This window comes from Brachycentrus maculatus, unplaced genomic scaffold (assembly GCF_059751285.1).
Source record: "Brachycentrus maculatus isolate JH-2025_06_01 unplaced genomic scaffold, ASM5975128v1 h1tg000203l, whole genome shotgun sequence".
NCBI classification, from domain to species: Eukaryota; Metazoa; Arthropoda; class Insecta; order Trichoptera; family Brachycentridae; genus Brachycentrus; species Brachycentrus maculatus.
In genome coordinates, this window is record NW_028280954.1 from 486,257 (window position 1) to 498,852 (window position 12,596).

At 33.3% G+C, this 12,596-nt stretch overlaps 1 protein-coding gene across 2 annotated transcripts in view; it reads left to right on the forward strand.

Moving 5' to 3' along the window:
- Positions 1 to 4,482: 4,482 nt before the first annotated feature.
- LOC148307240 (homeotic protein empty spiracles-like) overlaps positions 4,483 to 12,596 on the forward strand; it is a 61,921-nt gene continuing 53,807 nt past the window's right edge. For both annotated transcript variants that reach the window (XM_088263788.1, XM_088263789.1), the window contains exon 1: positions 4,483 to 5,534. In XM_088263788.1, coding sequence (XP_088119914.1) covers positions 5,213 to 5,534 — 322 coding nt within the window. In that variant the 5' untranslated portion in view covers positions 4,483 to 5,212. The remainder of the gene's footprint in view (positions 5,535 to 12,596) is intronic.

Genomic DNA, 12,596 nt, shown 5'->3' on the forward strand with positions numbered 1-12,596 from the left:
TATCTGCAAATGTAAAGAAAGATCATTTCTCCAAAAAAGGTATCTACAAATGCAAAAAGAGGTCATTTCTCCAAAAGGTCTCCAAAAAATCCAATCTGCAAATGCAAAGAAAGGTTATCTCTAAACAAGGTATCTGCAAATGCAAACAGAGGTCATTTCTCCAAAAGGTATATATCTGCAAATGCAAAGAAAGGGTTTTCTTTAAAAAAGGTTTTTGCACAATCAATGAAAAGTGATTTATAAAAAAGGTATCTGAAAATGCAAAGAAAGGTAATTTCACAAAAAAAAGATAACTGCAAATGCAAAGAAAGATCATTTCTCAGAAGAGGTAACTGCAAATACCTACAAAGAAAGGTTATTTCTCTAAAAAGGTATCTGCAAATGAAAGAAGGGTCAAATATCATAAGGTAACTACAAATACCTACAAAGAAAGATATTTTTTCTATAAAGGTCTCTGCAAATGCAAAGAAAGGTCATTTCTCAAAAAAATCTGCGAATGAAAAAAATGGTCATTTTTCAAAAAGATTCAAGATAACAAGCATGAAAATTGTTTTTATTAATAAAATATAATAACATGTTTATACTTTTTCCAATATATATTTTATTTTATCAGTGATCGAGTTTCGTTACCAACATCATCAGACTGGAGGCTAGACTAAATTCTATTTTACTAGGCTGTATACACAATAATGCAGGCTTGTCATTTCAGGCGTTTGTGAAGTTAAAACATGTTGATTTTTTTTCTTAATCCTCTTTACAATTTAATGAGGATTTTTTTCCAGTTTCATTAAATAAACAAAAATATTTTGTCTTACACATAAAACGAGTCAAAAATATTTTGTTTTACACATAAAACGAGTCAAAAATATTTGAGTTTACACATAAAACGAGTCAACAATATTTTGTTTTACACATAAAACGAGTCAAAAATATTTTGATTTACACATAATACAAGTCAAAAATATTTTGTTTTACACATAACACGAGTTAAAAATATTTTGTTTTACACATAAAACAAGTCAAAAATATTTTGTTTTACACATAACACGAGTAAAAAATATTTTGTTTTACACATAAAACAAGTCAAAAACATTTTGTTTTACACATAAAATGAGTTCAAAATATTTGATTTTGCATATAAAATGAGTCAAAAATATATTGTTTTACACATAAAACGAGTTCCACATATTTAATTTTACACATAAAACGAGTCAAAAATATTTTGTTTTACACATAAAACTAGTCAATATTTTGTTTTACACATACGAGTTAAAAATATTTTGTTTTACACATAAAACTGGTCAAAAATATTTTGTTTTTACACACAATACGAGTTAAAAATATTTTAATTTTTACATTTACAAATAAAAGAAGTCAAATTGTTTTACGCACAGAACGAAGTAGCGCCCAGAATATTTATTTTACGGAAATGGCGCTACATAATTTATACTAAATTATTGTCATTATTTAAATTTATGCAGTTATTGATTCAATGATATCCTCATGTACCTATTATATTATTAAAGGTTATATGTGTAATATAACATATTATGTCATTTGGGAATTTATTTTCGCATAACGAATTTACTTAGGCATCTTTAAAAATTAAGATTATCTGTGTTATAGTGTGATTTTTTATTTTCTTAAATGCATATGTAAGGATTGTTTTAGCATATAATTGTTTGACTGTCATAAGTTATAATTTGTTGAATTATTCCTCTGTGGGAGTCCGTCTCGGAACTTAAAGCATACTAATTGACTAACCAACTAACCATCACGCCGCTTCTCCGCAGTGCAGAGAGAACGACACATCAATCTGACATTAGGTACAAACAATATTCGCCTTTTCCACATTCCACTCCTTATACATACCCGCTGATTATTATTCTGCTGCTAATACCAACCACATTCGTCTCAAAAATTTATTTTACTATTCTTTCCTCACTCATTCGTTCCACATGCCCAAACCATCTCAACACACCTTTCTTAATTTTATCGATAATGCTTATCTCATTCGCCTTGCATTCTTACCTTATACCAGCTGTGTCGGGTTGTGGTCCCGTGGTTATTGTCGCGGACTCTTAAGTCAGAGTTTCTCAGTTCGAAGCAACTCTAAAACAATTTGATACTCATTTCAAATAATGAGCCGCTCAGGCTCACAAAAATAGTATGAAATTGAAATATTTTTGTAAATAAAAAAAAAACAAATATTTCTCCTTTAAAATAAACTATTGGAATATATATCGTAAGAGAGATCGCATTTCGACTTCACTTCCATACTTTAGGGTTGGAACCAAGACTCCATTGTGCATTGCCAGTTTAGCTTTCGCTGGTAAGATTTTATTTGCTATAACTGAATTCAGTGCACCGTTCATTCTGTTCCCAGCATTCACCCTCCTTTCATTATCATTATCAATCTTTCCATCCATAGAAAACATACTTCCCAAATAAACGAGGTAAAGTAATATTTTTATATGAGGGATTTACTTTTTTATTTTAATTTATTTATACTTATAATCGTAGGTACCTATATTTAAATAAATTGTAGGAGAGAGTATCTACCTTTTTAATTTTATTTCAAAAAGGTATTAACCCTCTTCTACAATTTATTTAAAAATATAATTATGTCTCCTCATACATACCCGACGATTATTACGACTCCTGACCCGGCCGCATTCAAGCACTTGACATACCTGATTGCGTCAAGTTTTCATCGGTCTTCCTCTGCTTCTTTTTCCAACTACATTCGCCTCATAAATTTGTTTAACCGTTCTTGTTCTTTCCTCACTCATACGTTCCACATGTCCAAACAATCTTAACACACGTCTCTCAATTTTATCGATAATGCTTCTTAGCCTTGCGTTCTTACCTTATTTCATCATTAGAATATCTATCAAACATAGTTTTGCCCCACAAACCATCGCGGCCGTCCAAACTTAAAACACAGTAAGGGACGTTTTTAGTACGTTTTTTTGAATTTTTGGACTAAGTAGAATCTAGTTAGTCCAAAAATGCAAAAAAAAGAAACTATGAAAAAATGTCCCTTACTGTGTTTTGAGTTTGGACAGCCGAGGGATCGCATTTTGACTGCTTTTATCCTTCTTTTTGCCAACTCCATTCTTCGCTTCCATACATGGGGGTATATAAATATATAATATATATATATATATATATATATATATATATATATATATATATATATATATATATATATATATATATATATATATATATATATATATATATATATATATATATATATATATGTGTAATAAAATACCTTACATTTTATTAAGTACTTAAAAATAGTACCTACATAAAACAGTTCTATCACCAGATGTCGCATGCGTCACACTGAATAAAACAAAATCAGATAGAAAAAATATAATATTCTGAACTGTCAGAATCAGATAGATAGAAAAATATTATAAAGATAAATTAAGAATAAACTTTAATTACAAAGCAACACATTGTTTATTTTATTATTATGCACCCAATTTACATATTATTTACACCCAATTCACGAAGGAAAATATTAACACATTATATATATAAGTATATATATATATATATATATATATATATATATATATATATATATATATTTATATATATATATATATATATATATATATATATATATATATATATATATATATATATATATATATATATATATATATATATATATGTATATATATATATATATATATATATATATATATATATATATAAATATTTATATATATATATATATATATATATATATATATATATATATATATATATATATATATATATATATATATATATATATATATATATATATATATATATATATATATATATATATATATATATATATATATATATATATATATATATATATATATATATATATATATATATATATATATATATATATATATATATATATATATATATATATATATATATATATATATATATATATATATATATATATATATATATATATATATATATATATATATATATATATATATATATATATATATATATATATATATATATATATATATATATATATATATATATATATATATATATATATATATATATATATATATGTATATTTATATATTTACTTATAAATAAATATATATTTATAAATAATCATATATTCAAATAAATTGTCGGAGAGAGTACCTACCCAATTGAAATAAAAGCGTATTTTTTTTACTGGCAATTTCCCTCCATAACGCTCCGTGAGCGCGAACAAAAAACGAGAAAGAGCGTTGGCATTCTTATTTCAACATTTCGGTGCACTCGGCGGGGGCGTGGCCGGCGCCCCGCGGCCAATCAGCGCGCTCGCCGGCGTTGCCATAGCTACACGAGCGTGTTAATTGAACACCAATGGGCGTCTGGCCCCGCCCCCCGGAGGAGAGGGGCCCGAGCGAGCTGGCGCGGAGCGTTCAGTTGGCGTCCAGACTCCGCCTGGGCTATTGTCAATGCCAAAATCGCGCCGGCATGGTTTTTGACCGATATTTTGACAGCGCCGTTACAAATTCGATATAATAAGAGGAATAGTGACATTTTTACATGCAAATAAGATTTTTGTGTGAAGGTTTTTGAACGAGTAAAACGGAAAAAAATATTTAAAAAAACTATTAAATGTACGATTTTTAAACAATACATTATTTATTTATTTTGTTTCTTTGTAGTGTAACAAGTGTACGTAAAAAGTGAATTAAGTGCCATTACGACTGATGATTTTTTTGACATATCGCTATTTTTGTGCAATTTGACTTTAATTTAAAATCGTAAAAATTCTATTTTGCACAGAATTAAGTGCGAGTTCTGACTGTTCAATTGATTGAAAGTTGCGACGGTTCAACTGTTGAGGTGTGGAACATAGGCCCAGTTCAATTACATCGATAATTGGGGCTTTAAGATACTTAGTGTTACGACACTTCAACCGAGTTGAGGTGTGGAGGATAGGCCCAATTCAACTTGAGTGACAATTGAGGTTTAAAGATACCCAGTATTACGAAAATTCATCTGGATTTGAAGTGTGGAAGATAGGCCCATTTCAAACAAAGTGACAATTGAGCCTTAAAGATAGTTTGCGTCGCGACTGTTGTAGTGTGGAACATAGGCCCAGTTCAACCGGAGCGACAATTGAGGCTTAAAGATACTTCTGTACGGCGCGGCCTTCGGGCCGCAGAGCAGCATGATGCCGCTGGCGCCGACGCCCATCATGGCGGCCCCCAAGCCCAAGATCGGCTTCAGCATCGAGAGCATCGTGGGCGAGAGCGGCAACAACAACAACGGCGGCAGCCCGGAGCTGGCGCGGCGCGCGCCGCTGCGGCCCAGCGCCGTGCCGGCCGCGCCGTGCCTGCCGGAGCCGCGGCTGCTAGCGCAGCTCCAGGGCGCGGCGCTGGCGGCGCTGGTGCACCGCCCGCTGCCACCGCAGCCGCCCAGGGACTCCTACCCGCTGTACCCGTGGCTCCTCAGCCGCCACGGCCGGATCTTCCCGCACCGCTTCCCCGGAGGTGAGTCTGACCATCCTTTTAGTTCAGTTAAGTTCAGGGGAAAACTCCACGAGCTAGCTTTAACGGAGAATCCAGGCTGTATATGTGGGGCTCCATTTCAGACGGTGGATCATATCCTTCGGAGATGCCCCGTCCTAGACTCCACGTCTGGCGGCGCGACATTTCTCGACTCTCAGCAGTGGTATTAGCTGATGTTAATTCTAAATGATGATGTTTGATCAGCAGTAGGTACCTACTACATCCTAAGGGCATCGTAAGGTGCATTATCTTTGTGTAGGTTCTGAATTGTGTTGTTGTCTTTCAGTGTACTCGTTGTTCTTTATTCTGTCCATCGTTTGTTAGGATTGTGAAGACGTTGTATTTGTTAATCTAAACATGATGTTTGATCAAAAGTGCTGCATCGTAAGGTGCATTATCTTTGTGTAAGGTACTGCGTTGCGTTGTTGTTGTCTTTCTGTGTCGTGGTTAGGACGTGCTAGTAAGGAAGTAGGAAGTTAAATAAAGAAGCATTGTTCACTGTGTCATATTCAAAATTTTTATAATTTTGTCAGTAAGGTCAAAGCTCGGTATTTTATTGGTTGGATGGTTTGAGCAAATAAAAAATGATAAAATGAACACAAGCAATTATCTTGGATGATTTCAGCGAAATTATTTTTGTTTTTAATTCTAGTTCGAAGTCGAAAACATCCAAACCACATGGATTTTTTTCTACGATATTTTCATGTATGTTTGTAAATAATACCTTCGTGAAAAATGCTGAAAGCTCTTAACCCAAACGGATGTTTCTAACATTTTTTTTGTGGGTTAGAAAAATGTTCTCCAATAAACATTGTGTTGATATTTTGAGCTGGGTGTATTCAGCAAATTAAAAAAATACTATCGTTGAAGTAGCGTTCATCAAAAAGTCAAATTTCGGAAATTGTGTGTTGTATGGTGTCTGCATAACACGTGGAACCACCATAGGTATGATAAAAACTAATAGTTCAACGCATTGACCTGTATATTTTGGTTGAGTGATCATCATTCGGTATCCATCAGTAATTCAGTGTTTGCACAATCCTTGTTTGCAGATTGTGCGGTTGATAGTGTAAACCAGTAGCTCTTCACAAGTGCTACTAAAATTGAATGTTGGTTAATTTATTGCGCTATTTGAGTTGCAAATACAATGACTGGATGGCAGCACCCTTGCACAGTGAAGTTGTGTGCGCTCACCTTACAACAGCGGTCAATATATCTTTGATTATACGAGTATAATAATTGAAGTCCTGGTTCCAACTCTAATGTATGGAAGTGAAACATGGAGTTAGCAAACGAAGGATGAAAGTAGACTGAATGCAGTATGATGAATACTATTATTATTATTATTTAAAAAAAAAAACTAACTAACCATCACGCCGCTTCCCCGCAGGGGTAGGCAGAGAGAATAGAGTGCCACACCACTCTGTCCTTGCAAACATTCTTCGCCTCTTCCACTTTCATGCATCTCCTCATACATACCCGCCGATTGTTACGACTCCTAACCTGACCACTTTCAAGTATTTGGTATACCTGATCGTGCCATGTTTTTCTCAGTCTTCCTCTGCTTCTTTTCCCGCTAACATTCGCCTAGTAAATTTGTTTTACCGTTCTTTCCTCACTCATTCGTTCTACATGTCCAAATCATCTCAACACACCTTTCTTAATTTTATCGATAATGCTTATCACAGCTTCGCATTCCTTCCTTATTTCACTATTCGCACATCTATCATACATCGTTTTGTCGCACATTCTTCTGAGAGATCGCATTTCGACTGCATTCAGTGTACTTTCATCCTTCTTTTGCCAACTCAATGTTTCACTTCCATACATTAGAGTTGGAACCAGGACTCCGTTGTGCACTGCCAGTTTAGCTTCCGCTAATCCGCTTTGTATGTTTTTTGGATCAATAGTTTTGGTGTACCGCGAATTTTCCTTATGATCAAAAGTGCTCCCTGACTTCAAAAAGGTTCAGAACCACTGTTGTAAACATATCAAGAGTTGCATCAATGCCTCAAATAATTTTCAAGATATATTTATTCAATTACGAGGCGTGATTAGCATTTACAAGTTAATAAGCGATGCATTTCCCGTTAGAATAGAAGTGAAAATGCTATAAACTAAGGCAGGGCTCCATCTACCACTTTTTAGGAGATGATTTTTTAATCAGTTGTTCGTTTATTTACAGTAAAACCTCCATATAACGGACCCATATTAAAAGAAATTTGGATATAACGGACAAAAAATACGGTCTTGTTAATATACATGCTTAAATTCAAGTGTCACCGCATGTAAACAATTTTTAGCTGCAATGATGTTATCAGTGGTAAGATCACATCTCGACGATCATACAATGATTTTTCCACACATTCGTCTGAGGGAGCGCATTTCAACAGCGTTCATTCTGCTTTCATCCTTCCCCTGCCTTATATCAGTGTCGGTACCAGCACTCCGCTGTGAACCGCCAGTTTGGCCGCCATGGACATATTTTTATTTACAATCACTCTGATCAAAACACAATTTATTGTATTCTATCTATTCAATTCAATTCAATTCGAACCCTAATCCGCACCCCAATGGTGCATAGGGCACTACATTATACAAACGCAGTGTTATCTTGATCGTTAACACACGAAGGAAAGGTGATCAGCCCTCCGCTTTAGGTACCAGTCCAGGGTAATATTGAATAAATATTAGAGTAAAAAGTTCTTCTATATATAGTTTAATAAATTAATTTAAATGCTGATGAAGATATTAGCAGTAGATTTCTACTAACTCAAGTCTACTGCACTAACATGACCCCATTTGGTCCTACCAATGCAATGGATAGCATGTCGTAAATATTCAGTACTAGATTTCCATTTGGTTTTATACAAAAATATTATGTACGTACCTAAGTATGACGAAAGAAGATTGAATGCAGTCGAATTGTGTTCTCTCAGACGAATGTGCGCAAAACGTTGTATGATAGATATTCGAGTAGTGATATAAAATAAATCACGCAAGGCTGAGATAAGCATTATCGATGGAATCTTTCTAAAAGGTGTGTTGAGATGGTTTGGGCATTGGAATCGAATGAGTGAAGAAAGAACAAAAAACAAATTTATAGGGCGGATGTGGCTGGTGATAGAAACAGAGTAAGATCGGACAAAACTTGTCATTATCAAGAATTTTAAATTACTAATACACGGGCGTGGTCAGTTCAGAAGTTAGAATAACCGGTGGGTATGTATGAGGAGATGCACGAACGCGGAAGAGGCGAGATGTTTTGCAAAGACAGATTTGTGTGGCTTTCTATTCTCTTAGCCTACCCCTGCCGTAAAGCGGCGTGATGGTTAGCAACAGTTATTTAATAAGGGAAATGATATTAATAGTTTTGTAGGTAAAGATATTATAAAAGCAATTATAATACATATCGCTCACTCCTTTCAACAACGTCATATATCAAAAATCGTAAATTTTCTGTTGTGCATGTTTTCGGAATGCTCAGAAAATGTACTGTATCCCAGCAAAAGCGGCATATTTAAAACTTAATATTTACCTACCCGCTACAGGGCAGAAAGTGTTGTTTTTGCATTTTGAAGAAAATGCATTGTTTAATATTTTTTTTAAATGTACTAAGTATTTTTTAAATGGAGAAAAAACATTAAGGTTTTACGTAAAAAGATCTATTGCATAGTAAAAAGTTCAATAAGTGGCTTAATATTTATTTTTAATACATTTTATTATATTTTTAAACTTTAAAAACGATCTCCTGAAAAATCAAGTTTTTGATATACTTATGACGTTGTTCAAAGGAGTGAGCGTTATATAGATTTTTTGAGTCTACTAAATTGTATTTTATCGTTAAAAACACATAAAAATAATATCACCATTGTTTCGCCTTGTTTTGGCATTTTCAAACGAATGACTTTTTATCACGAATGTCAAATTTATAAAGTTTATAAAATGTGCCACAAAGTATCCGCGAAAAACAATCAAGAAAAGAAAATCATGCGTTTAAAAATGACACAACAAGACGAAACAGTTGTCACAAATATAATTGTATTGTGTTTTTAACAATAAAATACAATTTATTAGGCTCAACAAAATCAGTGTTTGATTTTAATATTTCATATGTAAATTAAAACGGAGTTCTACAAATTAAACGCCAGATCTATAAAAATATATACCACCCAAACAGTACGCTTTAGAAATAATTTAATAAGCTTAGCAAAAACCGTCGTAAATCAGGTATTTTAGAAACATTACAGTAATGGGCGGCGCCTGTGTCGACCCTAAATATAATAGTATTAGTTGAATGATAAATTCTCTTGAAGTTCAGATGTTAATACTGCTAATCCTTTTGTGACTAACAGCTCAAACAATGCGTCTTCAGTCGACGCTTCTACTCCCTAATTGAGTAGACACAGATAAAAACTACTTAAGATGATGTGTTCCAGCCGTAACCACCTTTCTGAGAAGGATTATAAGGAAAATATAGGTAGGCAAGTACCTAATCACGTGCGTTGATTTGTTGACTCGACAGAACTAGGCTTTAACATATTTGTATATTTACATTATCGACATCTCAACATAGACGAAGGAAGTCTGGACATTTACAGGGTTAAGTGATCGCTTTGCACACGTGTGACATTCACCAAAAGTGATCGCTTTGCACACGTGTGACATTCACCAAAAGTGATCGCTTTGCACACGTGTGACATTCACCAAAAGTGATCGCTTTGCACACGTGTGACATTCACCAAAAGTGATCGCTTTGCACACGTGTGACATTCACCAAAAGTGATCGCTTTGCACACGTGTGACATTCACCAAAAGTGATCACTTAACCGAGCCTATGACGGTTGTAAGCCTTGTAAAATCTGAGCATTCGCATTTCAGCGGGTTCTAGTTGCCTAGAGAAGGTGCTATACATTGTCCAGCATTCGGAGCCATTTTAATATATATAAATTAAAATGGAGTTCTACAAATTGAACGCCAAATGTATAAATAAATGGATATATTTTATATGTAAATAGGCAAATACCGTCCCGTGTTTCATATCAATGCAGTAAGTAGGCGATTCTCGAACAATCCAGCGTAACACGATATGGGATAAAGTGGATTGTTACCATGTTTCATTGTGATTTGTCATATATTCTCTCCCCGGCAGCTTACTTTCTGATGAAACTGATCCCAAAGCTGGTAATACGCCTTTTATCATTGTTATACTGAATAAATTATAAATTATGATATTTTTTAACAACTGAATGGGGCGTCTCCAGTTGCCACCCGTGTGTTGGTGGGACTGTATAGGGGATTGAGGACTAACAAAAGGTTAAATAACGATGCCACTCTAAAGAGGATTACACTCAGAGATTTCAAAATATTCCCGAATAAAATTTCTACACATTTTATTTAAGTTTTACTTGTTAAATACCACTATGTCTTAAAAATCTATTATGACAAGTGTTTCGAAGCATTTCGCGACATTTTCAATGTTTTCGCATCATCATCGGTGTTTTAATATGATCCGGAATGCACTGGAACACGTGTCACAATACATTTTAAGAAATAGCGGTATTCATCAAGTAAAACTTAAATGAAAAATGTATGGATATTACCGCAATGTGGCTTGCAAAGAATCAATTAATGAAATTGTTAGTGAGTTAGTTTGAATATTATAATGTGAAATTCATTATAATATTCAAACTAATTAACTAACTTAACATCACGCCGCTTTACCGCAAGGGTAGGCAGAGAGAATAGAACGCCACACCACTCTGATTTTGCAATTGCGCCTCTTACACATTCATGTATCTTCTCATACACACCCGACGATTATTCTCCAGACCTGGCCACTTTCAAGTATTTGACATACCTGATCGTGCCAAGTTTCTCTCTGTCTTCCTCAGCTTCTTTATCCAACTACATTCAACTCATAAATTTGTTTTACCTACATTTCTCTCCTCACTCATCCCTTCCACATATCCAAAACATTCCAAAAGTTTCACTTGGTAAATACCACTGGGTATTTCTTAAAATATATTGTGGCACCTGTTCTATGCATTCCGCATCGTTTCAAACACCGGTAAAGATGCGAAAACATTTTTAAAAAATGATGCGGAATGTAGCGAAACACGTGTCGCAATAGATTTTTTTTAGAAAAAGTGGTATTTACTTAAAATTAAAACGTGGTATTTACTTAAAAAAAGTGGTATTTACTTAAAGTGGTATTTACTTAAAGTAAAACTTAAAATTAAAAATAGAAAGATATTACCACAAAGCAATTGACGAATCAATTAATGAAATGTATTCCTTTAATTTTTGAAATTTTTATGCATTCCGGATCGTAATTTTAATAAAAGCCGATGGGTATTATACCACAAAGTGACTGTTGAATCAATTAATAATATTTTATGGTTTCTAGTGTTGAGAGCATGGTAGCGTGACATGGTTGTAACGCGTTATCGCGTTTTTTTATTAAGAATATTTTTTAGAAAAAAAAAAGTTAATTTTCTTGTATTCATTTGTACATTTTTTAACATATTCGAAAAGAATTCGCACAAATTAGCAGTGTACAACTTACACATGTTGCTACGACTAGAATTAGGTATTTAACTCCTATCAAATTATTACTCATGTCATTTTCACAACTTATTTTCTATTTTTATTTCCTTTCCATCATTATAACGTCTTAATTTCTTTCATTAATTGATTCAGCAGTCAATTTTGGTAATTATTATTTATCCATTTATAATTTTACTCGGTAAATACCACTAGTTCATAAAATCTTTTGTAAATCGGTGTTTGAAAATGGTGCATAAAGCTTCGAAACGTGTATCCCAATAAATTTTAAGAAAAAGTGGTAAAAATTAAAATCTTAAAACTTCATCTTGAGCTTCTTCACTCACATCATCCGTATCGCATAAAATATATGTATTCCACATCTAAACCCAATAATCTACGGTCATGATCACCTTGCTTGATCCTAGCTTCAATAATTCACAATCAAAGCAAAAAAAATAATCCCAATTATACATGAAAACACAAAAAATAAGATTA